General features: G+C 58.0%; 2 protein-coding genes across 4 annotated transcripts in view; one reads left to right on the forward strand and one right to left on the reverse strand.

Annotated features, from left to right (window-relative positions):
• Positions 1 to 1,905, forward strand: part of CCL25 (C-C motif chemokine ligand 25) — a 30,748-nt gene extending 28,843 nt beyond the window's left edge. For all 3 annotated transcript variants that reach the window (XM_070622882.1, XM_070622883.1, XM_070622881.1), the window contains 4 exons: positions 421 to 538; positions 629 to 765; positions 1,088 to 1,207; positions 1,481 to 1,905. In XM_070622882.1, the coding sequence (XP_070478983.1) occupies positions 421 to 538; positions 629 to 765; positions 1,088 to 1,207; positions 1,481 to 1,500 (395 nt within the window). In that variant the 3' untranslated portion in view covers positions 1,501 to 1,905. The remainder of the gene's footprint in view (positions 1 to 420; positions 539 to 628; positions 766 to 1,087; positions 1,208 to 1,480) is intronic.
• A 1,644-nt stretch (positions 1,906 to 3,549) lies between these two features.
• FBN3 (fibrillin 3) overlaps positions 3,550 to 27,708 on the reverse strand; it is a 63,288-nt gene continuing 39,129 nt past the window's right edge. The window contains exons 42-65 of the mRNA XM_070622884.1: positions 25,421 to 25,492; positions 23,183 to 23,308; positions 22,803 to 22,928; positions 22,334 to 22,459; positions 21,914 to 22,030; positions 20,253 to 20,381; positions 19,639 to 19,758; positions 18,377 to 18,502; positions 17,391 to 17,543; positions 17,180 to 17,245; positions 16,850 to 16,975; positions 16,157 to 16,276; positions 15,913 to 16,035; positions 15,171 to 15,305; positions 14,878 to 15,003; positions 14,123 to 14,329; positions 12,919 to 13,044; positions 12,328 to 12,450; positions 12,015 to 12,131; positions 9,489 to 9,617; positions 9,278 to 9,397; positions 7,619 to 7,853; positions 6,863 to 7,016; positions 3,550 to 4,535 (exon numbers count right to left, since the gene is read on the reverse strand). Of these exons, the coding sequence (XP_070478985.1) occupies positions 4,197 to 4,535; positions 6,863 to 7,016; positions 7,619 to 7,853; positions 9,278 to 9,397; positions 9,489 to 9,617; positions 12,015 to 12,131; positions 12,328 to 12,450; positions 12,919 to 13,044; positions 14,123 to 14,329; positions 14,878 to 15,003; positions 15,171 to 15,305; positions 15,913 to 16,035; positions 16,157 to 16,276; positions 16,850 to 16,975; positions 17,180 to 17,245; positions 17,391 to 17,543; positions 18,377 to 18,502; positions 19,639 to 19,758; positions 20,253 to 20,381; positions 21,914 to 22,030; positions 22,334 to 22,459; positions 22,803 to 22,928; positions 23,183 to 23,308; positions 25,421 to 25,492 (3,341 nt within the window). The 3' untranslated portion in view covers positions 3,550 to 4,196. The remainder of the gene's footprint in view (positions 4,536 to 6,862; positions 7,017 to 7,618; positions 7,854 to 9,277; positions 9,398 to 9,488; positions 9,618 to 12,014; positions 12,132 to 12,327; positions 12,451 to 12,918; positions 13,045 to 14,122; positions 14,330 to 14,877; positions 15,004 to 15,170; positions 15,306 to 15,912; positions 16,036 to 16,156; positions 16,277 to 16,849; positions 16,976 to 17,179; positions 17,246 to 17,390; positions 17,544 to 18,376; positions 18,503 to 19,638; positions 19,759 to 20,252; positions 20,382 to 21,913; positions 22,031 to 22,333; positions 22,460 to 22,802; positions 22,929 to 23,182; positions 23,309 to 25,420; positions 25,493 to 27,708) is intronic.

Consider the following 27,708-nt stretch of genomic DNA (forward strand, 5'->3'; position numbering starts at 1 on the left):
AGAGAGGAAGAGCTACTTGAGATAGCCCTCGGTGGGGAAGGGCTAGCCTGGAGCAGGAGCCGGGACATCAGGAGCAGGCCCCTCGCTCATTTTAGGAGGAGGGGCTAGGTTGGGTGCCCCCCTGGGCCTCTACCCCAGAGCAGGAGTAGACGTGGCCTTGGTCCCCCGCTCATTTGGTGTTTCCGGGCCCTTCCTGGCCAGGGCCTGCGGCTCACCTTCTGCCAGCTGTCACCATATCAAGGGCCAAAGGTGAGCCGAACGGCTTCCTGATCGCCTGGGCTGTCCCTCGGCCTCCACTGAGCCCGGAAGGGTCGTGTTGTAGGCACAGGTACCCACGTCTGTGGCCATCCCTGCAGAGCACACACGCAGCCGTGCACGTGCACGTGCAGATGTGAGCCTGTGGGTGGCATGTGGTTGCAGGTGTCTTTGAGGACTGCTGCCTGGCCTATCACCGCCACGCCAGGCTGGCCATGCTCCGGCACGCCCAGGGTTACCTGCGCCAGGAGGTGACGGGGAGCTGCAACCTGCCTGCCGTGATGTGAGTGGAACGGTGGGGACCGGGGGAGGAGCTCACACACACCTTGGCTCCCCAGCACCCCTTACTGGGTACTCCTCCCCCACCCGCCAGATTCTTCTTCCGTCAGAAGCAGAGGATGGTGTGTGGGGACCCACGGGCCAGGTGGGTGCAGAAGGGGATGAAGATCCTGGATGCCCGGAACAAGGCCCCCTCAAAGCCCCACGCAGGTGCCCAGAGAACCTTCCAAGGTGGGTGAGACCCCAGCCCAGCATTGAAGGGCCTCCCCTCCCTGCTGTGGGCCCCTGAGCTTCTCGAGGATGGAATCGCAGCCTAGCATGACAACAGCTGCCCCTACCCCAAAGAGAGCTAGTTGCTGGTGAGTTGAGAGACTGAATGAATGAGCAACTCTTTCAGTCAAGACACTTGTAATTGCTGGAGATGGAAAATTCAAACAAATGGCAAATGCCTTGGCTCAAATAACCAGCCAACGGCTTCAGGCTCGGCCAGATCCAGGTGCTCAAAGGGACTTGGCAGAGCTCCTATCTATTTCTCCTTCTATCTCTTGGACAGGCTCTCACTCTGGGGTGAAGAAGTTGAACTCTGGACCCTCCAGGCTACCACTGTTCATGTTTAGGGGTCCCACCAGAAGCAGCAAGAAGAACACCTCCTTTCCGAGAACAGCTAAACCAGGTGAGGACTCTGATTGTGTGACCATTCCTCCACCTGTCACCGCAGCTGAGGGATGAGGGCTTATCATCAGCCCAAGCTGAGTCAGGGGACTCACCTCCAGGACCAAGGAGGGCTGGCTCTCTGGTCAGCCCTGCAGATTCACACGGGAGGGTCCTCGGGGGCTGGTCAGTACCGCGCCCCAGCCCAGGGGCCTTCGGTGAGTGCTGAAATGAAACCAAAAGCCACAGGGCCCCCGGCTCCACTCCAGTCCCCGTCACCTGCCGGCCTCTCCAGTCCCACCTGCAGGACAGTGAACCACACCTCTCCAGGACCAGCCGGCCCAAGCTGGACTGCATCTTCCTCTGCCACGCCCATTGCCCTGCGGCCCTGGCTGCCCCAGCTTCTCTGCCCTTCAGGTCAAACCCTAATCCCCATGCCTGAGCCGCTGCTGTTTCCGTCCCTGTCACCCCTGCCAACCCCAGCTCCCCAGGCAGCTGGAAGGAGGGGACTCCGGGAACCAGAGCGAGCCCTGGGCAACGGGCCTGGTACAGAACCGTCGGGATACGTTGTCCACCCGCAGCCTCCTGCCACTCACCCCAGGCCCCGCCTGCTCTTGTCCCTCTGGGTCCTTGCAAACCTCCAGTCTGTCCAAGGACGCCCCCTCTCCCAGGACATTGTGCTTTTCCATAACGTTTCAATAAACCCTTGGTGGGGCGTCATCCCCGTCTCTGTCACCTTTCATTTTGGGGTGCAAGTTGCTGCCCCAGCCTGGGTTGCATCCCACGTGGCCGCCCTCCCCCCTGCCCCAGCCCAGGATCTGTGTCCTCAGCCCTCACGACAGACGGCTATGTGCCCGGGGGGCCGGGCGCCGGGTGTGCTGGCTGCCGGCCTGGGTGTGAGTCCAGTTGGTGACCTGGAGCAAAGCGCTCACTCTCGGCCCCTCTGTCCTGGCCTAGAAAACAGGGTCCTGTGCTGGCTCCGTCCAGATTCCTGGGCTAATGGACCGGGAAAGCCCTCTGGGAGAGCTCTGATGTCAGCTCAGAGGCTCCTCATAAGTCAGGGGAAACAGAAGCAGGCTGAGGAGGCCGGCCCCATGGCCCAGGGGTTAAGTTTGCGCACTCTGCTTTGGCAGCCCAGTTTGCCAGTTCGGATCCTGGGCGTGGACCTACGCACCGCTCATCAAGCCATGCTGTGGTGGCGTCCCACACAGAAGCGCTAGAAGGACCTACAACTAGGATATGCAACTATGTGCTGGGGCTTTGGGGAGAAAAAAAGAGGACGATTGGCAACAGGTGTTAGCTCAGGGCCAATCTTCCTCACCAAAAAAAACGTATACCCTGAAAAAAAAAAAAAAGAGAGAGAAGCGAGCTGAGGACAGAGCCCCAGGGCCAGAGACTAGTGACTACTCTGCACGAGGCAGGGCCACACCCAGATTCCAGCCACCCATGAGTGGAGTACTGTTCTCAGGCAGCCTCAGTTTCCACCAGGACAGAGAACATTCCGGATGAAAACCAAATGCACCATCCCTAGAGGACAAGAGGCAGTCTAGGGCCAGGGGCCAGGTGCAGACTCAGGGACCGTGGGTCTTCTACGCTGTGGGGGCCCTGGGCAGATTCCACGAACTCTCCAAGCCTCGGCACCCCCCGCCCCCTGTAAAATGGAGCCATAACTGCCTGCCTCATACACGTTTGTGGGGACTCAATCCGCTACCCTGTGACGTGCACACGCTGGCGACGTGTTAACACGATGAGCATCCCAGCTGTCAAGCTCAGCCACCGCATCCCGTAGATCCAGCCCAACTCAGGGCGGAGCAGGAGGCCGTGGGGGGTGACAGCAGGGATGCTGGCACAGCTGCCTGACACTGAACCCGGCTCTGCTACCTGCCACCTGTAATCACCTTGGCCAATCACTTAGCCTCCCTGAGCCTCAGTTTTCCAATCTGTACAATGGGGATGAGAAACACAGCGTCTATTCCCTGGGGCTGTAGGGATGACCAAGTGGGTCAACAATTGTAAAACACTGAGAACGGTGGCTGGTCCGTCGCACGCGGCCAGGAAGTGTGAGCCATTATCACCAGGACTGGTGAACCCACGAGGGCTCCTGGTGGTTACCCCGACTTTGTGCCAAACACACTGGTCTGAAGTTGGCAGAACCTACTTGCACCCCGAGACCGTGTCCCCCATCCCCAGGTGGAGGGTGGTCCTCACCCACCCTACACGCTTTTTCCCCGGAGCCCTGGCTGAATTTCATCCTTCTCAAAGCTTCCTCCCTCCCAGGGCCTCGGCCTCCCCCACGAGTGAGCCTGGCCTGGTCCTGCCAAGGGCAGCATCTGCTTACTTCGAGAACGTGCCAAGGGGCCAGACTTAACCCAAAATAACTTTATTGTTGTCTCTGCTTAGGATATAAAAGCACCCTCGCAACCCTAGCCCAGCCCCCTGGGGGCATGAACGTGGCTGCGTGTCACCAGCTTCTGCTCAGAAGGACGAGCCCCATGCCCACCCCAGCTGCCTGTTTCCGTTGTGCTGACCCGGGGGCTAGCCTGGGTGCAGTGCAGAAGTTTACGCCTGAGATTGACCAGTACAGTGAAACACGGGGGCCCCCTTGACCCCGGTTGTTGGAGATGGAGGGTGCGCATTACAGCTTCCAGCTGTCCCCAGGAAAGACGGAGTGTGGGGGTCCCCCGGGCCGAGGCTGGGCACGCTTGAGGTTGTAGCGTAGCATTTTGCTCTTCCTGAGTTTCGGGGTCCCACCTGGTCAGCCATTGCTGGGAGATGGATCGCTCCCAGCTCCAGAATCGCTCATCTCTGGAGAGGAGGATGGCAAGGGGGCTCTGGGGCCCACGGAGGCCAGGACTTTTCACCGGGGTCTCTCACGGTGTGTGGCGAGCAGAGAGTGACATGGGAGTTTCCCCAAAACCCCGTGGAAAGAGGCATGGGTTGAACGGTGCCCGGGCGGTGAGTCTGGAGAGGGGGCTGCGGGAGGGGCCTGGGGCCAGGCAGGACCCCTCCCACTACAGCAGCTGCAGCCGCACCTTCAGCCGCAAGGCCTGGCTGCCAGGCCCCGGCCGCCTCTCTGGCCTGGGGCCCCGGGGCTCTGCCACGCTCACCACCTCCAGCTGGTAGGTTCCAGGCCCCGGCCTCCGACGCCCCAGCTGCAGGATGCTGAGGCGGTGGAGGTGACGCACGCGGAAGAAACCTCGCTCGTGGCCACGGGCAAGGACGTAGCGCACCCGGCCCCCCAGGCTCTCCAGCGCCGGCCGCAGCTCCAGGATGTGCTCGGCCCGGCCCAGACGTGAGAGGTTCAGGCCCATGGTCAGCGGGCTCTCCGAGTCCAGGCTGGCCAGGCTCACCTGGGGAGAAAGACCAGGTGGATGGTCAGAGGCCGGGAGAATGGAAATGCGGTGGGCAGGGGGCCAAAGGGTCACAGCCAAGGGGGCATTTCAGCCCATCTCTAAAGTGGAGGACGACGTGGACCACTCTCTGCCTTTGACTTCCGTCTCATCCTCCATCTACAGAGCCATGAAGGCAGTGGCTGGTCCCCAGGCGGAAAGCAGAGGGGCACATAGGCAGCCGCTTTTCCACACCCCGACTCCAGACTCCTAGTCTCGGTTGGGGGGCTTCAGATTCCTGGCAGCCAAGCAAATCGAGGATTTGCTCTCAAAGACCCAGACAGGGCGTTGTCAGAGCCCTGAGGTCACTCGGAGGCGGCCTGGGGTGGCTGGACTTACAACCCAGAGCCTTACAGCAGCAGCCAGCCCCAGGAGGACACTGCAGCCGACACAGTGAGAGAAACACAAGACGGGGCCGGGGGACAGAAGAGAAGCCCAACGGCTTCCCGGTTCCCGGAGGCCCCTACACTTCCTGCATCTGGGCCATTTGAGAGCCCTGCTGTGTGGACGACAAACCCCTCTTTATCTGAGCTCCTCTGAGCGCGTTCCCGGTCCTGGCAGCCAGACAGAGCCCCCATTAAGCCCGCAAGCCTCAATGACAGGCTAACCCGGGCTGGGGGATGCGGCCAACCCCACAGGAGGCTCTCTGTGTTTTCTTCTCCTTTGCTCTGGCCAGGGCTGTGTTTGTGCCGCCAAATCGACACTCAGATGGGGTGATTTGCTGTTGCATTAAAGTGAAAACTCTTCTCTCTTCCCGTTTCCCCACCCCTGAGTTCTGGAAGCTTCCGCCCTTCCCTGGGGCAGGTGCTCAGATGTGCACGCTCACTGACCCCTGCTGGCAGCCTGTGGGTATTGCAGGCAAAGTCACAGCCCGGCCCCCTGGCCCGAGTGGGCTGGTGCCCATCCCAGGAGCCCTGGCAGCCACTCCACTCGCTCTTAGTGAGCTCCAAAGGCTGGCAACACAAACCCAGCAGACACAGGGCTCCATCCTTGCAGAGCTTACAAAAAAATCATACTAACTCTGGGATAATATATGCAGCCACCGTGTTCCCAGCAAGGGGAAAAATACAGGGGAGGGAAAAAGCCAAAGTAAGACATTCACATCTAGTTCACTGAATATTGACAGCCCCTCACACCCCACCTTCCTATCCTGCTTCTGTCTTCATTTCCCCCAAAACGTTCACCATGGGTCCTATTTATCACGCATTATAAAATGTGTTTTACTGATTTCGTGCCTGTCTCTATATTAGGATATCAGCCCCCTGGGGGGCAGGGACTTTGGGGATTTTTTTGTTCCTCATTGCTCCAGTACACAGCGCAAAGACCAAGGCTGCTCGTAAAGAGAAGGCCGCACAGTGGAGCCTGGAACCCCCTCTCTGCTGCTTTCAAGTCTTGTCACTTGGGCACGTGAACTAACCTCTCTCAGCCTCAGTTTCCCCATCCATAAAGTGGGGATGATAGTGGCGTCTACACCTCCCAGGGCTGTCGTAAACACCGAGAGGCTGTGAGCGAAGGCAGAGCCCTTGGAGCAGCACCCGCATCCAGCAGGCGCTTAATAAATGTTTGGTTTTCAGAGCTTTTGGGGGATGGCGGCAAGACCAACCAGTGGCGGCCTCAGGGACTGTTCAGCTGAGGGGCGAGCAGACCGAATCTGGGGCAAACTGCCCTCCCCACCTCCTGGTGGGTCACGGTCATGGAGGTCAGGCTGTGATGGCCCCAGGAGGCAGGAGGGACGTGGCTGCAGGCCTGCTCTGCTGTCCCTGAGGGCGTGGGGACGACCCCTGTGACTTCTAGAGACAAGGTGCATTCAAGAGGCTGGAGTACAGCTCCCGGTGCATCATGGGTGCAGGAAAGGGGCACAGAGGTGGCAGATCTGAAGGGAAGGGTGACAATGAGACTCTGCTGGCTGCCCTGGGCCCCGCTGGGGCTAAATCCAGAGGGGCCCTAAGGGAGGGCTTCACCAGCCAGGAGTGCGGGGTGACAAGCATCGGGGCCCAAGGCATTTCTCCTGCATCCAAGTGCCACGCAAGGGGGCCAGAGAAAGCATCAGAGCCAAGCCAGGGTCTGTGTGGGAGGTGCCTGAGTGAGGTGGGGTGCTCAGGGGCCTGTGTCCCCCCAGAGATCCCCCGGGGGAAGTCTGGGGCTGGCTAAGTGCAGGAAGACCTGGGAAGGTACCACGACCCAGGAGGACAAGATGGGACATGGAGTCTGGTGCCCCACCCTTGGCCTGTCCCCCAGATGCCCCTGCCACAGACAGTGCCGCCACGCCCGGCGCATCCCCCAGGCACCTGGTGGTCCCCGTGCACGCTGCGCCGAGGCCGGTCACGAGCCGGGAGGCCGTTGATCTTGCACTCGTAGCAGGCTTCGGGTGGGAGCAGCTGGGCGTCATCATCTGGGGCGTTCGGGGGCTCGGGGCTGAAGCCCAGGCCGGAGACACAGTGCCTGGGCCAGGACAGGGCACGGCGGGCTTCAGGGACAGGCTGGTGGGAGCTCCCAGCCACCCCCCTCCACCTCCCATGCTCCACTCAGAGCCACACCGCCTGTGTGGGAAAGTGTGGTGTGCCGATGTGCTGGCGTGGCTTGCCATGCATCTACACAGGGTATGTGTGCATGTGTGCCTCCCTCGGCTCACCCAGGCGTAGGTGTGGACCTGCATGCATGCAGGGGTGCATGAATGTACCTGAGGGTCCCAGAGGCATGTGCATGTGCAAGCCTGCATCCTGGGATGCTGCAGCATGCTTGCACATGTGTGCACGTTGGGATAGATGAACACACTAGGGTGCCTGGGCATGTTGGCAGGTGTGTGAGCTGTCTACACACTTAAGTGTATTACAGGGACGCGTGCATCTACCACTGTGGGCGTGCAAGCATACACGAGCGGTGGGAGGACAATGACACCATTGTGGGGTGTGAGGTTGCGTGTACACAGACATGTACTGCTGGGCCTCCGTGCACGTGTGTATATGCACAGGTGCACGGCCCGTGTGGGTGTGCAGTAGTCCTAGGGTTTGAGGGTCTCTGTGCACCTTGTTCAAGCTCCTCACCCTTGCCCAGCCCGGAAGTAGCCCTGGGGACAGCCGCACACGAAGCCCCCGGGGGTGTTGGCGCAGCCGTAGCTGCAGGGGCCGCCCCGTGGGGCACACTCGTCCACATCCTGGCAGCCCCCCAGGGCCTGGTCGAAGTCGAAGCCAGAGGGGCAGACGCAGCGGAAGCCGCCCAGCGTGTTGTGGCAGGAGGCGCTGCCGCAGGCCGCGGGCGACAGGACACACTCATTCTCATCTGCAGGTGCCGGGGGGAGAGAGGACACGGGGGGCGGGGGGCGGCCTTCGCATCCCCAGAGCCCTCCACCCACAATGCCCCCTGTGCCCTCTCGCCAACTCCAGTGCCCAAGGCTGACGTTAAAACCCCAATCGAGCTCCCCATGACCCCCACGTTAGGTCTGCGCCCCCTTTTACACTCCTCCAGGCCCCCCCAGCCCTGTAATTCTCCTTCAAAGCATTTCTCAAAACTTCCCAGGAATCCTAAACTGTGGGCTGACCTAGAACAAGCCTTCTCATTCTTGACACGAGTGACATTTGGGACCGGATGGTCCTCTGTGCTGGGGGCCGGCCCAGCCCTGGAGGATGCTGCCCAGCATCCCTGGCCTGCGTCCACTCAATGCCAGCAGCAGCCACCGCCCAGTTGTGATGAGCGAAAATGTCTCAGAGACACTTTAAAATGTGCCCCGGGGGCACAAAGGGCCCCAGTGGAGAGCCACTGGTTTAATTAGTCCCTGTCCCCACCACAAGACTGGACAACGGGAGGGGAGGGACAGAGTCTGTTTCTTGGCTCACTTCCGCATCCACAGGGCCCAGTGCAAGGCAGAGCCTGGACAAACCATTGCCAAAGGAATGAATGAGTAAGCATGCAGAGGAGACAGGCAGAGAATGAGCAATTGGTGGCAGAGGCGACGACCTGTGGGGTCCCCAGGAGACAAACTTTCCCCCCACTGGGTGCAGGAAAGATGAATTTAGCTGAAGACCCACCAAGAGGGGCAGGAGGAGGGGCTGGAAAGAAGGCAGTGCTGGTGAGAGGGGACAGCTGTGTCACAGAAGCCACGGGAGGAGAGACTGTCCAGGAGGGACAGGCAGTGGGGCCCGGAGCAGAGGAGGTCGAAGATGAAGACTGAGGAGTGGTGACAGAGAGGTCACAGGAGAGTGAGCCCAACGAGGGTAGAGAATGAAAGCCAGACTGTAGGGGAGGAATGAGGACAAGGCTGTCATTAGGGGGCTCTGGAGCCGCATAGAGAAGCATGCAATGGGGAAGGTTGGGGGGCAGAATGCTAGCCCCCCAAACTGAGGGCCTCTGCACCAGCTATGACAAACATGTAGCACGCACGCCCCCGTTCCCCATTGCCGCACCCAAGGCAGACATTGCTAATCAGTCACAGCACTCTTTGCCAGTGATCACAGGCACCGCCTCAGAATCTTTCTCAGCTGAGCCCTCCAGGCCACTACGTCCTAAGAAAGGGACTTGAATGTTGCCTTGCTGCCTCCGCAGCTCCCTGGCTCCCAGCCTCCCCAGCAGTGGGGAACTTACTACCTTCCAGGCCGGCCCATCTGATCTTTAGGTAGTTGTGCCTTATCACAGTATCCCGCTGGGTGGTGGCTCCTAGTTGTCCGCTCCAGACGGATTCTGGCCTCCTCCCAGCCCCCTCCACTCACCCACACACTGGCTCCACTGGGAGTGCGGGGTGAAGCCCTGAGGGCAGGCGCAGCGGTAGCCCCCCAGCTCATTCTGGCAGCCGTGCTGGCAGCGGTGGGGCCCGTCGCATTCATCCACGTCTTCGAGATGGAGAGACAGGGAGAGGGGGCTCACCCGGCAGCCTCAAGAACCACCTCCCAGGCCCGGAGCCCACCCAAAGCCCGGCTCTACCTTCGCAGCCACGGCCCGAGCTGTCCAGAGCAAAGCCTTGAAAGCATTCACAGCTGAAGCTGCCTGGGGTGTTGTGGCAGTGTCCACGGGGGCCACACGGGCCAGGCTGGATCAAGCACTCGTCGTTGTCTGCAGAAGACAGAGAATGGGCAGGGCCACCTGGTGGTTAGGGCGCCACTGTGTGGCTTTGGGCAAGTTCACTTACCTTTCTGTGCCTCAGTTTCCCCCTCTGTGAAATGAAATCTGTAACCGTTCCCCCTTCACAGAATTGCCATGAACATTTAAGACTGCACACATAGAGAACTTGGTCTGAATCTCATCTGCACCACCTCAAAGCTGTGTGACCTGGGGCGAGTGACTTACCCTCTCTGTGCCTCAGTTTCCTCAGCTGTAGCATGGAGATGATAAGACCTACCCGATCACGTTTTTGCAAGAATTAAATTAATCGAATCACGGAAAGGGCTTAGGACAGGGCTCAGCCTGGGAGTAAAAGATTAACAAACCCCTTCTCCTTTCAGAGGAAAATGACCTGGGGTCGCTGTTGTGGTCTCTCCTCTTGGAAATGTGACAATTGTGGGATGTCAGCCAGTGTGATGGACTGAATGTATTTGGCCCCCTCAAATCCGTATGCGGAAGCCCTAACCCACCGTGTGATGGCATTTCGAGGTGGGGCCTTTGGCAGATGATGACGGTTAGATGATGTCATGAGGGTGGGGCCCCCATCACGGGATCAATGCCCTTATAAGGAGAGACACCAGAGAGCCTCTCTCTCTGCCACGTGGGGACACAGCGAGAAGGTGTCCGTCTACAGTCCAGGAAGCGAGTCCTCACCAGGAACCAACCCTGCTGGCGCCTTGATCTTGGACTTCCAGGCCCCAGGATGGGGAGAAACAAATGTGTGCTGTTTAAGGCCCCCAGTCTGGGATGTTTTGTCTGGCAGCCCGAGCTGAGACAGGCTGGTTACTGGACGATGTTGGTCTGGCAGCAATGGCCCGGGGCTTGTCAATTGCGTTTCGACTTGGATTTTAGAGAAGAAAAAATACATTTTGGGGCCGGGAAGCCTAGTTTTGGCTTCCCCGAGTATTGAGATTCTTGACACGAGGCACACCCCTTTGGGGACCTGGACTCTCCCTTGGGTACGAGAGGCATTGGGATATGGGACTTCTGAGCCAGAGTGGCTCCTGATGCTGCCCGTGGTCTCTTCCCTCCCGTGTAAGCTGTCACTGCAGGGGCCACAGACTAGCCCTGGATTCCCGCCCGAGAGAAACATCTGGCACCACCTGTGGCTTCTTCCCCTTTGTATCCAGCAAATTGACCCACAAGTCCAGGTGGCCTACTGCGGTCAGGTGAGTCTGACCTTCTAGTTCAGTCATCCGCAAACTGGGGCCTCGTGAGATGGATCCGGCCCTTTGGCTGTTTTTGTAAATAAAGTTTTATTGGCACAAGGCCACGCCCATTCATGGACAAACCATTGACGGCTGCTTTTGAGCTACAGCATTGAGTTGTCACGACAGAGACCACGTGGACCACAAAGCCGAAAATATCTATCAATGGGCCCTTCAGAGACAAAGTTTGCCGACCCCTGATCTCGTTAGCTTAAGACCGCCCACCAGGAGCACAGGCAGAGAAGCATGAGCCATGAATGATCTGCAGCCCCCAACCCGTGGTAACCATGCAGTGGGGACCCTGGCTGAGAATGTCAACGCTATTCTAGCAAGAGAAGAAATCCCAAAGGAGTCTGTTGTGTGTATGGTGCACGTGGGACATGTGTGCGCTGGCACACGGGTCTGCGTGCATACACGCGCACAGCTGCACGCGTACAAATGCCGTGTTGAGGCAGATAGGAAATATTTGTGACTTTGTTGCAACTACTTGGCTCTGCGGTTTGGGCGCAAAAGCAGCCACAGATGACACGTGAAGGAATGAGCGTGGCTGTGTGTCAATAAAACTTTATCAACAAAAGCAAGCAGGGGGCCAGGCTTGACCTGGAGGCTGGCGCCTGCTGACCTCTGGGCTAGAGCACTGCCTGGGACACAGTAGGTGTGCAGTTGGCGCTGACTGAGTGGATTAGTGAGAGGCTGAATGGGGCCACTCTCGGCCAGGCTTGGCCCTCGGGGGACGCCTGGTTCTCTCAGGTCACAAGATGCTACGAAGTGATGGAAGGGGCAGATGCCCTGGCAACTCTGGCTTCTGAACCAGCTTCCCCTTTGCACCACTGGTGTGGGCCCCAGGCTTTTGGGAGCCCCCTTGGGAGACCCTATGAGAGAGACCCAGAAGACACTGGTCAGGGGCAAACGTAGATGTCGTGGGTCAACGTCAGAGGCACTCCTGAGGGTGGACCTCCAAGGATCCGAGGGCAAGGAAGGAGACTGAGGTTCTAGACGCCACCAGGATATGAGCACCGACAGAGCAAGGACTTTGTCCCAATCACCCCCATGTCCCCGGTGTCTGCCACGCACTGGGCGCTTGGTGCTTATTTGGAGAACAAATAGCCAACAGAGGCCAGGGACGTGTGAGGGCACTTACCGAAGCAGGCCTGGTGGCGCTGGGTGAAGCCGGGGGGACAGTGGCAGGTGAAGGAGCCGACGGTGTTGGCACAGAAGAACTGGCAATTGTGTTGCCTGGAGGAGCACTCGTCCAGGTCTGCGGCACAGACGGCCCAGGGGGCTCAGGGCAGGGCCCAGGCGGGCCGGGGGCTTCCCAGGGGAAAGACCCTGGAGATGGCGCCCGACACCATGCAGTGGGAAGGGCAGGAGACCGCAGGGGCTGTGCCGGGGGCACCCCTGGGGGGGCGGGGCCAGAGCCCCGCGTGGCTTGGTGGGGGACGGAGGATCATCACCTTTGCAGGTCCTGCCGTCGTCCTCCAGCAGGTAGCCACGGGGGCAGGCGCACAGGAAGCTGCCCTCCGTGTTTTTGCAGAGGAAGATACACGGCTTGGGGGTCTGGCTGCACTCATCCACATCTGGAGGGCATCAGATAGACATTCCCAGGGGCTCAGGGCCTGGGGACTCCACCCCGAACTCTAGCCATCCAGAGTCTGTGGGCTTACACGAGGAATTGGCACTTTTTCTGTTTGGCTTTGCAGGCCACGCGGTCTCGGTGAACTGCTCAGCTCCGCCTTTGCAGCAGGCAGACAGCCACAGAGGGTCAGGAGACAAACAGATGTGGCTGTGTGCCAATAGAACTTTATTGACAAAAACAAGTGGAGGGCCGGACTCAGCCTGAGGGCCAGAATTTGCTGACTCTCGACTTAGATGAACACCTGCCCCACGACATAACTGAAAGTCTGAGGATGCACAAAGGAACAGCGGAAAGTGGCCCACGTGTGGTCGAGGCACAGGCAAGGACCAGGAATGCTCTGCTTCTGGTCTCGCTGCGGCCAGGTGCTGTGCAGAGGGGCCAGGCAGGGTCGGGGACCGGGGGGACTCACCCAGGCAGGTTGTGGCAGTGGCATCTGGGGCGTAGCCAGCCTGGCAGTGGCAGCGGAAGGAGCCCAGGGTGTTGATGCACTCGCCGTGAGGACACAGGTTGGAGAGCATGTGGCACTCGTCCACGTCTGGGGACGAGCAGGGCTTGGCTGGGGTGGTTGCCTCGGGTCACCGGGGCCTGCCTCCTCCCTTCTCCCAGGAGCCTCTACTTCCCCACCTGCCCCTGAGCTGGTGGCCTGGTCCCCAGGGGACCCCCACCTTCAGGCTGTGGGTTGTACCTCTGCCAGCAGGACACGCTGATACAGCTCCTTCCACTGGACACTGAGATCACCCGGGGAGACACAGCCACCCCACAGTCTCGCCAGTGACATCGCCTCAGGGCACCCACACCCACACACGAGGAAGCACGGACAGGGGCACACGCATTGCACACCAGGCACACGCACAGACACGCTTGCAGAATCCCAAAGACACACAGGATCCTCTGTCCCTGAGATGCACCCTCGCAAGGGCCCTTCCTTCTCAGTCCCAGATGTCACTGCTGCTCACTTGGGGTGACCTGTCTCCCCCTGACACACTCAATGAGACACAGTCGTGCACAGATACACTCGCGCTCACTCCCACACACATAGCGACCCTCGCAGACACTCTCTGGAACTCAAAACACACCGACTGGCTCGCTCCCTCTTAGCACCTCACACACACGGGACACACAGCAGCTCCCCCCTCACTAGAACACCCACACATTTACAACCTCACACGCAAGGATGTGCACGCTTTCACATGCTAATACACAAATGCTCATTAACCAGCATGCACACACATGGAATGCACACCAGCTCACTCGCTTTCACACACTAGCACATAGACAAGTGCTCACCGAAAATTGGCACACACAGGAAACACATCGGCTCACACACTTTCACACACACGCTAATACACAAATGCTCACAAATCAACTTGCACACACAGGGAGTGCCCATCAGCTCACAAGCTCAATAACAAGCCTGCACACACAAAGAACACACACGCATGGTTTGCACACCTACTCACCCGTGCACCCAAGTTTATGCACACCCACAGAGCAGGCTCTGGCTCACACCGGCTCACACACGTGCCAGCACAGAGATGCACACACACACTGGCTCACACACTCTAGCAGCCGCTGGAGTGCCGACACACGACCGTAGACAGCTCCCCACCCACCTCGGCCCTCGGCAGTGTAGCCCGAGCCATGGGGGCACAGCTTCCGGTAGGCGGAGGTGCCAGGCAGAGGACAGAGCTCGCAGCGGGGCCCCCAGGCACGGCCACCCCCGCAGCAGCACTGGGCCCTGGTGGCCGCCTCACCGCCGCTCAACTGAGCCTGGCATGCGACCTGCAGCGCCTCGGAGAAGCAGGGGCCCTGCCGGATGTCTGCGGAGAGCAGAGGTTGGGGAGATGGTGGGGGGGAAACGTGCCACGTGGGTCCCCCTCCCCCGTGGCATCCGGTGGCATTGAGAGTCTACACAAGGGCTCCCAGACGTCTCTGACACGGCTGTGTGTGCTCAGGCTGCAATCGCTCAAGCTGTTGTCGCCTAGAGGGTTAACTGCCCTCTCTGGGCTGGGGCTGGGGCCAGGGCAGAAGCTGCAGACCCAACGATGGGAGCGATACCCTGGGGCTGCAGGCGCCGGGCAGCTCCCAGAGGGGAGAACGGATGGTCAAGGGGCAGTGCGGAGGTTGGGGACCATTTTGGGGGAGGCAAGAAGTGGTGGCATCCTGGACAGATGGGGGACAGAGCAGAAGGGTGACATCCAGGGACACGAGGGAAGTGGAGAGAACAGGGGAGGGACACAGTGGACACGTGTGTCCGGATCAGCTCAGCAACCCCCTGCGTGCCCCGTTGGTGCCCTGGCCCCCGGCCCCACCTCGGGGAGCTCCCAGGAGGTAGAAGGGACGGGCGGCGGTGCCTGGCCACACTCACCGTGGCACACAGTGAGGGCGGGGCTGGGCTCGAAGCCCTCGTCACAGTCACAGCGGAAGCTGCCCGCGGTGTTGACGCAGCGGCCGTTGGCACAGAGGCTGGGCTGGATGCGGCATTCGTCGTCATCTGAGGCGGGAGTGATGAGGCAGGCCGGAGGGGAGGCCAGAGCCCCCGAGCCGGCCTCCCCCACGGCCAGAAGGGCCCCTCCAGGGTTGATGTCTGCCCGCCTGCGCCCTCCGGCTTTGAGCTTTCTCCTCTGCGGCGGTCCCCACACCCCTGAGGCACCGTCGTACCTGTGCAGCCCTCTCCGGAGCCGGGCTGGGGCCGCATGCCCGGGGGGCAGACGCAGGCGAAGGTGCCGATGAGGTTCTTGCACAGCATGCCCCGGGCGTGGCAGTCCTGCTGGCCGTCTGCACACTCGTCCACGTCTGCGGACGACCAGGGACAGCTGGAAGCCAAAACTGGGTGCCCCAGGGCCTGGCTGCAGGCTGTGGGGACCAGGATCCCGCCCCCCCCAGGGGCCTCAGGCTGGTGTCCATCCCTCCCTTGACCATCCCAGGCCTCCTGAGAAGCCAAGGGCATCAGGACGGCCCCAAACCCCTGCATCCCCTGCCCACATCAGGCTCTGTGGATCTGTCTGGCCTTCACCATGGTCCTTGGAACACTGAACCCAAAATAGCCCTGGAGAGACTAAGTCCAGCCCAGAATGTCTCACCTTTGACATGTGGGACCAGAAAATTCTTAGCAGTGGGAGGGCATTCTGTGCATTGTAGGATATTTAGCAGTCCTGTTGGACTCAGGACCCTGGGAGACTTTTGTATCCCATTTTCATAACAACACAAGCAGAACCACCACTCACAAAACAGCGCCCATTGCACACTCACTTGCCTCAGCTCTCCCTTCACTTCAGCACTTATTGCTCATTCCCACCCTTGGAGGCACAGGCTCTTATTTTTGCATTTTCTTTCAGGACCAGGGCATGGGAAGCCCCGGGGCCCTGCCCATCACCCACCTGCCCACGCCTGTGGATCCTACCTCGGCACATGGCCCCGTCATCCCGCAGGGTGTAGCCGGCCGGGCAGGTGCACACGTAGGAGCCCTCGGTGTTGTGGCAGCGGAAGGCACAGAGCAGGGGGTTCAGGGAGCACTCGTCGATGTCTGGGGAGGCCAATGGAAGTGCCGGCTGGGCGGGATCTGCCTGTGGGACCCCCGCTCCCTCGCAGGCCAGCCCCCTGTGCCCCCGTCACACAGCCCAGGTCCTGGGCGGGCAGGGTCGTACCCTCGCAGGTCATCATGGGGCCAGGCTCAAAGCCATCGGCACAGGCACATTCGAAGCCTCCAATGACATTGGTGCAGGTCCCTTCCCCACAGGGGTGCCCGACGGAACACTCGTCTATGTCTGGGGTGGGGAAGGGGAGGTCAGCGCCTGCAGAGAGCCCCCTGTCCTTGATATTATCCTGTCTGCCTCCCCCGCTGACTGCCACACAGCACGCAGTGCCAGATGCGGTGCACCTCTGGGCTGGGGGCAGGGCAGGCATGCCGTCTGTGTGCAATGAATGCCTGACTGAATGAGTGAGCAAGGGAGTGAGTGAGTGGATGACTGAGCAAGAGAGTGCATGAGCAAAAGAATAAGTGAATGAGTGAATGAATGAGTGAGCAAAGCACATGAGCAAAAGAATAAGTGAATGAGTGAATGAATGAGTGAGCAAGGGTGCATGAGCAAATGAATAAGTGAATGAGTGAATGAGTGAGCAAGATAGCACACGAGCAAATGAATAAGTGAATGAGTGAATGAATGAATGAATCAATGAGTAAATGAATAAGCGAATGAGCAAGTGAACGAGTGAGTGGACCACGGAGGGAAGGCAGGACCGGGTTGGGGGAGTTCAGTGGCTGAGGGACCGGATCCCGCCCCGGTGGCATCTGCCCTGCCAGCTCCGCCCCATCCTTTCCTGGCGCACTGGTCACCCACCCTGACAGCTGATGCCCGTGAAGTCCAGGCTGTAGCCAAACGGACACTCGCAGCGGAAGGAGCCGTCGGTGTTGACGCAGAGGCCGTTGGCACACACGCTGGGATTCTCCGCACACTCGTTCACGTCTGTGGGAGGTGGCGGTGGGGGACGAGCACAGCTTCTGTCACGTCCTGGCCACACTCAGGGTCTCTTGCTTCCCTCCAGGCTGGGGGGTCCAGGGCCCCCCGTCGGTCAAGGAGGGAGCCTAAGCCTTGGGAACCGGGCTGAGCTGGGGAAGGCAGGGGGCACGGAGGCTCCAGGGAGCTCTTCCACGCAGGTGAGGGGCTCACCTTCCCGAGAGTCGTCTGGGCCTGGGACCGCCCCGTGGCCGAAGGGGCAGAGGTCCTGGAAGGCAGCTGGACACGGAGAGGGTGAGGGGTAAGGGTCAGGGGTCAGGGACAGCCCCCCAGCTCCCCCGGAGTGTGTGCAGGGGAAGCTCAAGGAGGAACAGAGAGGAAGCCGAGCGCGCGGCATGGCAGGGAGCGGACGGGGCGGGCTCACCACTGCCCTCCTGGGGACACAGCTCACACGGCTCACTCCAGCCCTCGCCGGGCCTCTGGCTGCAGCAGCACCGGCTCTTGCTGGTGTTAAAAGCTTTGGGCACCGAGCACTTTCCGGCCTCGAAACGGGTGAAGCAGAAACTCTGCCTGGTGTCTGTGGGGTGAGTGCCCAGAGAAACGCTCGACGGGCCCTCAGCAGTGCCTGCCTGGCAGGTGCCCCCACCCCCAGTCCTGGGGAAAGGCGTCCGACCCCACAGCGGCCACGCGGAACACTTGAGGCCCCTGGCCATGGTGATTGGCTCAAGGATGGACGTGTGACCCACGCTGGCCAATGAGGGTCAGCCCTGGGGTTTTTGTTGGACCCCTGGGAATCGCTTCCAGTGACACCCCACATTCATAGCTGTGGGGGTGCCCCCGTGCCAGGGAGAATGTCACACTCAGCCCTTTTATTCCTGGATCAGAAGTCCCTTCCTAGAGAAGCGAAGCGACCCATTCCAGAAGACCCTGGACTTCAGACGCCAAATCCTTGTCATTGACCCCCCCATCCTCAGCCCTGGACTGCCGCCATCAGCCTGAGAAGTCCTCACAACAAATATCGCCCCGCCCTCCGCCTCCTTGCCCCTAACCTGAGAGAGAAGAGGCTGGCTCAGGTTGGGTGGGGCTAGCCCACCCTGGACAAGGCTAGCCCGGCTGAGATGAAGCCAGCCCAGGCAGGGCAACCGTAGCCCATACAGGACAACCCAAGCCCAGGGGACCAGGCTAGCCCAGACTGGACCAGGTTAGCGCTCCGTAGAAGTGACCCGTCTGGCTAAGAGGTTGCATGGACAAGGGCGACCCCACTACTGCAAACAAGCCCCTCTGCCCAGGCAGAGCTGCTGGAGATCTGGACAAGAAACTGCAGCTTCCCTTTCTGGGTGTCCCGACTCTGCCTCCCGTCACCTCCCACCTCTCTCCTAAGCCCTGCGTGCTCCCTGGACCCAGACCCACCAAAACAACGATGCCCGCTGTCAGACAGGACAAAGTCAGGTGGGCAGAGGCAGTGGAAGCTCCCAGGGCTGTTGGCACAGGTGCCAAAGTGGCAGAGGTTGGGCTCCTCCAAGCACTCGTCGATGTCTGGAGGGGCAGGGACACGAGCTGGGTGGGGTGCAAGCAGGCCCAGCAACCAGGGCGGGGCAGGGGTCCCCAGGGCTCAGTATGAACCAGAGCACTAGGTGGACAGCATGGGGGTGGGGGGAGTCTTTCCTAGAAGGTGTCTCCGGGGTGGAGGTCACGGTCAGGCAAGGTCATCTCTAGAGACTAAATGTGTACAAAGCTAACTGAGACCGGATAAAGTCAGCCTACAATGAATGGAGTTAGCTCACGTTGTACTAGGCTAGCCCAGATAGAAGAGACCAGAGAAAGTCAGGCCATGCTGGTCCAGGTTAGCCCAGCTTGTACAAGACTGGCCCAGATGGATTGGACCAGAGGAGGCCAGACAAGACTAGTCCAGGTTAGCCCACACTGGATGAGGCTAGCCCATCTACTCAGACCAGCCTGCTCCAGGTTAGCCCAGGTTGTACAAGACTAGCCCAGATGGTTTAGACCAGAGGAGGCCAGATGAGACTACTCCAGGTTAGCCCACGATGTATGAGGCTAGCCCACATGGAAGACTGGACCAGAGGCGCTTAGGCTAGACTGGTCCAGGTTAGCCCACATTGTACAAGGCTAGCCCATCTGCTCAAGCCAGATGGGTCCAGGTCAGCCCAGGCTGTACAAGGTCTAGCCCAACTGGATGAATGGACCAGAGGTGGTCAGGACAGACTGGTCCAGGTTAGCCCAGGTTGTATAAGGCTAGCCCAGCTGGATGAATGGAGAGGTGGTCAGGCCAGATGGGTCCAGGTTAGCCCATGTTGTACAAAGTCAATGGGGGATTACACAACTGGAGCCCAGGGCAGACTGGTCCTTGACCACCACTCATTGAGTGAAGAGTTCTACATTCGGGTAATCGGAGGTGCAGTGTGAACCCACACCCATGCCCATTTTATAGGATTCACAAGGAAGCCTGTGGGCCCCAAAGAGAGAGAGCCCTGAACCGGAAGTCCAAAAATGATCCTAATAAGAACGATGTGTGGAGCTGTGTTGGGCCCTGTGCTAAGTGCGTCTCCACCCTCATCACCATCTCAGCTGGAATCCCATTTTACAGACGGGGAAACAGAGGCCCAGAGATCCCTCTCTGGCCCCAGAGCTGGGAGGTGGGGCCAGACACTCACCGACGCAATGGTCATTCTGCACCTGGAAGCCAGGGGGACAGATGCAGCGGAAGGAGCCCTCGAGGTTCTGGCAGGTGCCTGGCAGGCAGGCTCCCACAAGACTGAGACACTCGTTGGTGTCTGTGGAGAGGAGGAGGAGGGGGCTTGCCTGGGACTGGGACCAGAACCTACAGTCACTGCACGATGGACGAGGGTCCAGGGACAAGCCTTCCCTGTGGCAGACCTGGATGAAGGGCTCGAGACTCAGGAGAACAGGGACTTCTGGGGAAGGATGTTCTGGGTCCTGGTGTGGGTTATAGGTGAGGCTGAGCGGTGTCCAAGGGAAGAGGGAGCAAGAATCCTAATCTCGAGCCACGTGCAGATCCCTCTCACAGTGTCCATGGCATCCAATTAACACCTCTACTATTCCTTACTTCAGAAAACTTAGATTTCCAAGACAGCCTCACCCTAAATCGCAAACCCTATGAAAACATAGGTCTGATGTGCTGGGTTTATTCCTTCTTAAAAATAAGCGCATGGTTATGAAATAGAACCATGCTCCCTCAGAAGGACCAACCGCAGGTGAACCTGGAGCAGGGGCTGGCTGAGACGGCTCCCAACACTGTGCGACTCACCCACGCAGTTCTTCCTATCAGCCGAGAGCTCGAAGCCATCCTGGCAGAGGCAGTGGAAGGAGCCAGCCATGTTGATGCACTGGCCAAAGCGGCATACCTGTCCTGCCAGGGTGGTGCACTCATCCACGTCTGCAGAGGGGAGATGGGCAGGTGGGGTCACTCACAGCACTGGGGCTCTGAGCCTCCCTGGCACTTCTGTTCACGACGAAGTTAAGTTCATGGCAGTGACTACAATTTGTGCCAGGCTCTGTATATCAACCTCCCAACTACCCTATGAGGGAGACACTAATATTTTCTAATATGAACATTTTAATGCTATGAATTTGCCTCAAGGTGCTCCCTTAGCTGCACCTCACAAATTTTCTGATGTTGTGTTTTCATTTTCATTTAATTGAAAATATTTCTAAATGTCCCTTATGATTTCTTCTTTGATCTATGGCTTCTTTAGGAGGATGTTGTTTAATTCCTAACTATTTGGGGATTTTCTGGATATCTTTCTGTGACCGATCTCTAGCTAATTCCCTTACATTCTGAAGACATGCTTTGTGTGACTTCAGTTGTTTTAAATTTGTTAAGATTGTTTTTATGGCCCAGAATACAATCTTTCCCAGTGAACGTCCATGTGCACTTGAGAAGAACATGTGTTCCGGAATGTTCTATGAATATCAATCAAGTCTAGGTGGTTGGCAGTGTTGTTCAAGTCTTCTATATACTTACTGATTTTCTATTTGTTCCCTCTATTACTGAAGGAGGAGTGCTGAAGTCTCCAACTATAATTGTGGATTTGTCTATGTCTTTGTCAGTTCTGTTCATTTTTACTTTACACGTTTTGAAGCTATATTGTTAGATGCATATGCATGTATGATATGTGTTCTCAGAGAATTGACTCCTTAATCAATATATAATGTCTCCCTTTATCTCTGGTAATATTCCTTGTTCAGAAGTCTATTTTGTCTGATATTAATACAGGTAGGTGCTACTATTAATCTTCTTTTTTCTTTTTGGTGAGGAAGATTTGCCCTGAGCTAACATCTGTTGCCAATTTTCCTCTTTTTGCTTGAGGGAGATTCGCTCTGAGCTAACATTGGTGCCAATCTTGCTCTATTTCGTATGTGGGTCCCCGCCACAACATGGCTGCTGATGAGTGGTGGAGGTCTGTGCCCGGGAATTGAACCTGGGCTGCCAAAGCAGAGTGTGCCAGACTTAACCACGAGGCCATGGGGCTGGCCCTTAATCTTCTTTTTAAAGAGGAGGAAACTGAAGCACAGAGAGGAAATGACTTGTCTAGGGTCACACAGCTAGCAAGTGGCAAAGCTGGGATTTGAACTCACATCACCTAATCTTGGAATCCATGCTCCTAATCACTGCACTAAACTGCCAGCATCACACCCCCTAGGTCCTGCCTTCACTCTCCACCTTCCTCTCCATACTGCCCATCTGCCTCCCATCAACCTGAGCATAAGCCCTAGCCAGGAACCCCCAGCAACTGAGAATTAAAGGTGTGTGAGGAACTCTGTGGGTGACCCACTTTCCAGCCCCTGGGGGTGTTTTTCTGGAAGGATCCCTGGCAAGAGATCCTTTGTCTCAGAGGGGTGCCCTCAAATCAAGGACCTGCTTTTCGGTGGGGAACAGAGGCCCGCCTGCCAGCCTGGGTGGCTCACCTGTGCAACCTCCACTGTGCGTCACTGCAAAGCCGGGGAAGCAGAGGCAGGTGTAGGAGCCGACGATGTTCTTACAGGTCCCGTTTCCACAGGGCTGCCAGTCACACTCGTCCACGTCTGTCAGAGCAAAGCCCCCGAGCCCCGCCCAGCTCACCCAGGGCATTGGGCAGATCGGGGAGGGAGGGGCTGAGAAGGACCCCAGGACTATCTATCGCTCCCATTTCACAGATGGGGAAACTGAGGCACAGGGAGGTGAATAAGCCATTGTCCACAAGGTCTTAAGCACCAAGACTCAAACCTGTGAGTCTGTGCACCAGGATGGACACAGAAGCACTGTCCCCACCCTAGAGGAGAGTAGACCTATGGCGCCTCACCCTGGGCAGCCTGGCCTGTGAGGAGGGAGCCAAAGGGGACACTCACCCGTGCACAGGGTCTGGTCCGCTGAGGCCCGGAAGCCGGGGTGACACAGGCACGTGTAGCTGCCCTCCGTGTCCACGCAGTCGCCGTGGCTACAGACATTTGCGATCTCCCGACACTCATTCCGTCCTGGGGGAGGGCAGGCAGTGTGGGGTCCCCGGGCCCCCTCACCCGGTGCTTCCCTGAGCCCGTGCAGGCTGCGATGGGGCCGCCGAGGCCTGCCAGGAAGCTCCCCATTCAAGCCGCTGCCAGCACCGTGCCTGGTCTTCACCTCCTGTTCCAGCCCCGTGACTCCAGTATCAACAGATGCCCTCAGCATCCCCACCCGCCCACAGTACAGCCAAGGAGAAAGGCCTGGACAGAGCCAGGCCCTCCCCAAGTCACAGTGGGAGACAGAGCCTGGCTTGGTCCCATACCCCATGCCCTAGCGTGGGGCCTCCCCACCCCATGCCCTGCTGGGGTCCCCACTTACCCACGCAAGCCCCGCCTGGCAACAGCTTGTACCCGGGAGCACACTTGCAGCGGAAGCTGCCGGGGATGTTGACGCAGTCGGCATTCTGCTGGCAGGGGCCCTCCCCGTTGGCACACTCGTCCACATCTGGGGACAACGGCCAACAGGGCGGGGGTGAAGGAGGATGCAACCCAAAATGCAGCCCCAGGCCTCAGAGGGGAGGGTCTCTCTGGAAGCAGCCAGAGAAAGAGGGAGGGTGGTCATGGGAGATGGAGGGCCCCCCCCGGAAAGGCGTTAGCCCCGTTACACAGAAGGGGAAACGGAGGCTCGTGGAGTTTCAATGCCTCGCCCAGAGAGCACAGGGGGCGGCCGGCATCCCACCCGGGCTGGGGAGGCGGCACCTTCGCAGGCCAGCAGTGCACTGTTGTAGCTGAAGCCGGTGCGGCACTCGCAGCGAAAGCTCCCGATCTGGTTGATGCAGACACCGTGGGCGCAGACAGCAGGGATCTCCCCGCACTCGTCGATGTCTGGGGAGGGCGGCGGTCGTCATGGGTGGCCCAGCCCCGGGGAGACACCTGCGGACCCTGAGCTAAGGGACCATGCAGTCTGGGAGGAGATGCAACCTCAAGCCGGCACACAGTTGAAAAGCCCTGCTGTGGCCAAAATATACCCTCTCCCACCAGAGAGAGATCAGGATGCGGGAGGAGAGACGAGAGCAGAGGGAGAGAGCATATTTCACAAGTAAAAATGCACATCTGCCGTGGCCCAGCAAGCCTGCTTTGCGGGGTCTACAGGCAGCAAGCTGAGTGGGGAGGTCCTGAGACGAGGTTTGCAAGAAACTGGAAATATCAGCAGAGGAATGGATGAACACAACATGGTCCATCCCTACAGGAGAATATAATTCAGCCTTAAAAAAGGAATGAAGTGGGGCCGGCCTGGTGGCACAGTGGTTAAATTCGCACGTTCCGCTTCAGCGGCCAGAGGTTCGCCGGTTCGGATCCCGGGTGCAGACATGGCACCACCTGGCACGCCCTGCTGTGGTAGGCGTCCCACATATAAAGTAGAGGAAGATGGGCACGGATGTTAGCTCAGGGCCAGTCTTCCTCAGCAAAAAGAGGAGGATTGGCGGTGGATGTTAGCTCAGGGCTAATCTTCCTCAAAAGTGAAAAAAAAAAAAAAAAACAAGAATGAAGCGCTGACACCTGCTATGCCATGGATGAACCTTGACAACATGATGCTCAGTGAAAGAGGCCGGTCCCTACAGAACAAATACTCTAGGACTCCATTTATAGGAAATGTCCAGAAGAGACAAATCCATAGAGACGGAAAGCAGATGGGTGGTTGCCAGGGTCTGGGGAAGGACAGAATGAGGAGTGACTGCACATGGGGACGGGGTTTCTTTTCACATAAGGAAAACGTTCTAAACAGATTGAGCTGATGGTGCACAATTCTGTGAATACACGAGAAACCACTGAAGTGTACACCTTAGATGGGTGAAGTGTATGGTAGATGAATGATTTCTCAATGAAGCTGTTATATATAAAAAAGAATCTGGAAGCAACCTAAGTGTCCATCCCTGGGGGACCGGCTCGTGACCCAGGACGGGTCAGCACCTCAGAATACTACACAGCGGGACTACGAGGGCGGCGGTCTGCATGGAATAACCTGGCAGGTTCTTTACGACCCGTTGCTGGGTGCAAAAAGCAACTTGCAGACAAAATACAGGGAATCACAGAATTTACGTTGACTCCCCAGAACACAGTTTCATACATTTTCACGGGGGAATCTCTCTGTGTATCTAAATGTGTGAAAAAAGAAACACTCCCGGTGTGAGGCACAGGAAACTTGCGAGAGTGCGAAGGACACTTAGATTTGAGGTGGAGACTGAAGAGGGAGCGAATCTCGTCCACCTTGTTCCGATCGTTTAAAATAAGGAAGATACAGCCGTGGGAATAAAACAACTGGACATGGGTTCGTTAATTAAACACCACACTGGTGAAATCTGGCATTCAGGTATTAAATGGCATGAAACCTCGCCAAACTTAAAAAGGAAGGGAATTCTGACACAGGCTCGAATGTGTATGAACGCCGAGGACGTGATGCTCAGTGACATGAGCCAGACACAGAGGGCCACACACTGTGTGGGCCACTCACAGGAGGTCCCCAGAGGAGCCACATCCACAGAGACAGAAAGTGGATGGGGGGCCAGGGGCTGGGGGAGGGGTGGGAGTCAGTGTTTCATGGGGACAGAGCTTCAGTTTGGGGAGATGGAAAGTTCTGGAGACGGATGGTGAGGATGGTTGCACAATCATGTGAACGGGTTTCATGTCACTGAGCTGTGCACTTAAAACGGTTCAAATAAAAAAAAAAGTTCAAATAATAAATTTTGTTATGTATATTCTATCAGAATTTTTAAAAATGAGTAATAATTTAATAAAAATACTCTCACTGTTTTTTTTTTTTAATAAAGGGAAGTGTCTGGGGGCAGATTCCTGGCCTGACCTGGGGAGCTGGAAGTGTGGGGGGCATGGGGTGGGGGAGGGTGGAAGGGAAAGCGTTATGGGGGAGAGGAAGGGAGAGGTTAGGACTCCGCGGACGGAGGAACCTGGAGCTACGAGTGAGGAGGCGCGGTCACTCACCGAGGGGCTTCCCCGTGTGGATGTCAATGACGAAGCCGGGCACCTGGTTTCCGCACAGGATCTGGTAGTCCACTGGGCAAAGGAGAACAGGGTGGGGAGGTGGTGCTGGGGCTGCAGGCTCTCCCGGTGGGGGACACCCCCTCCTCCTGCCAATACCTATGGCCTCTTCCATCCCTGCCGCCTGGTCCTCACCTGGCCTCTGATAACTAGTCCCTCTTGCTCCCTCCTCTCTGACCAGCCCTGGGAGGGTTAAAGACGACCAGCCGGCCATGCAGTGTGATCTTCCAACAGAGAGACGCCACCCTCGCATCTCTTCCCTACTTGAGTGCCACCAAGCACGCCCCGCCGCCCTTGCCATAAAAAACAGACTTTTCAATTTGGACCTCAAGACCCTCCCCCTCCCACACCAGCCCCACCTTTCCTCCAACAGTAACTCCCGTGCTCCTGTCACACTGATTTCGTTACACGTCTGAACATGCCCTGCTCCAACACGCCACCATACCTTTGCCCATGCTGTTCCCTTTGCTGTTCCCTAGCAAGGCTCACTTCAACCTTGAGGGTTCAGGGCAGCCCACAGGGAAGGCTCCCTTGGGCTCCCCCTGACCCACCACTCTGGCCCCCAGGCACCTGATGGCGCCAGCCTTGGGCTCTCCTGGACAACGCAGTCTCTAACTGTATCCCACTTTTGACACCAAGATGCTGGCTGCTCCATCCCCAGGCAAGGCGGGCGTCGCCTGACAGACACGGGGAGGCATTTGGGAGGTGCCACTCTGCTGCCCTTCCCCAGGTCCCTGCCCCGGCCCTTGCTTGCTCTTCTGGTGCATCGTGATGAGAACAGACCGATCTCAGCCTCATGTCCTGCCTCCTCATGTCCTACGTGCACCTCAGAATCAGGTGCACAAGGTCCGGGCAGATGCTTAAGTCTCAGCACATAACTTGTGGGCAGCATCTGGTCTGTCTTGACAATCCCATAACCAGACCTGGGTGCTCACGGCTTCCTCCCAGACTGCAGAGCTTGCATCTGCTTTATTCTAGAAGCCAGAACAGGGCATGGCACCCAGAGATGGCCAGGAGTGACCCCTTCCTGTTGTACTGCTCTGGGTTGAACAATGACCCCTGCCCTCCACCCCCAAAGTTCATGTCCACCCAGACACTCTGCATGTGACCTTTTTTGGAAATAGGGTCTTTGGGGATGTAATCAAATTAAGATGAGGTCATCATGGATTAGGGTGGCCCCAAATGCAATGACTGGTGTCCTTATAAGAAAAGAAGAGACACACAGAGACTCAGGAAGAAGCCATGTGTGATGAAGGTAAACATCAGGGTGATGCAGCCACAAACCAGGTGAACACCAGAGAACGCCTGGAGCCACGAGAAGCTGGAAGAGGCAAGGAAGAATTGTTCCCTAGAGCCTCTAGAGGGAGGGTGGCCCTCGCCTTGCCTTGATTTCTGACTTTTAGACTCCAGAATTGTGAGAGAATTCTGCATTTCTGGGTTCTTTTTTTTTTTTTTTTTTTTTGGTGAGGAAGATTGTTGCCAACATCTGTGCCAATCTTTCTCTTTTATGTGGGACTCTGCCACAGCGTGGCTTGACGAGCGATGCTAAGTCCACGCCTGGGATCTGAACCTGTGAACCCCAGGCCGCCAAAGTGAAGTGGGTGAACTTAACCACTATGCCACGGGGCCAGCCCCTCCATTTCTGTTTTTTTTTCAAGCCACCGCGTTTGTGTAACTTGTTACCACAGCCCTAGGACACGAATTGTCTTCGCTTGGGCTGCTAGAATGAAATGCCATAGACGGGGGGTTTCAGCAACAGTTCTGGAGGCTGGAAGTCTGGGATCAAGGTGCTGGTGGATTCGGTGTCTGGTGAGAGCCCGCTTCCCGGATCACAGATGGCTCTTTTCTTGCTGTGTCCGCATATGGGAAAGAGAAGATGGTCCCACTCGTGTGTCTCTTATAAGGGCACTAATCCCATTCACGAGGGCACCTCCCTCATGACCTCACCCAGCCCTCATCACCTCCCCAAGATGCCACCTCCTAATACCACCACCCTGGGGATTAGGTTCAAGACATGAATCTGGGGGGACACACACATTCAGGCCGTAGCCCCAGTATAACGGTAACCCCCCGGTTGCCCCCTTCCAGCCACTGCAACATTCCTGTGCCTCTTTCCGATATCTGGGCTGGCTGCTAGAACATTCTAATAGATCTCGTCCCAGCTGCCAAGATACTCTCGCGCTCAGTCCTGCCTCCAGGCCTTTGCTCGTGCTGTCCGCCCCCGGAACACC

Source organism: Equus przewalskii, chromosome 6 (genome assembly GCF_037783145.1).
Source record: "Equus przewalskii isolate Varuska chromosome 6, EquPr2, whole genome shotgun sequence".
NCBI lineage: Eukaryota > Metazoa > Chordata > Mammalia > Perissodactyla > Equidae > Equus > Equus przewalskii.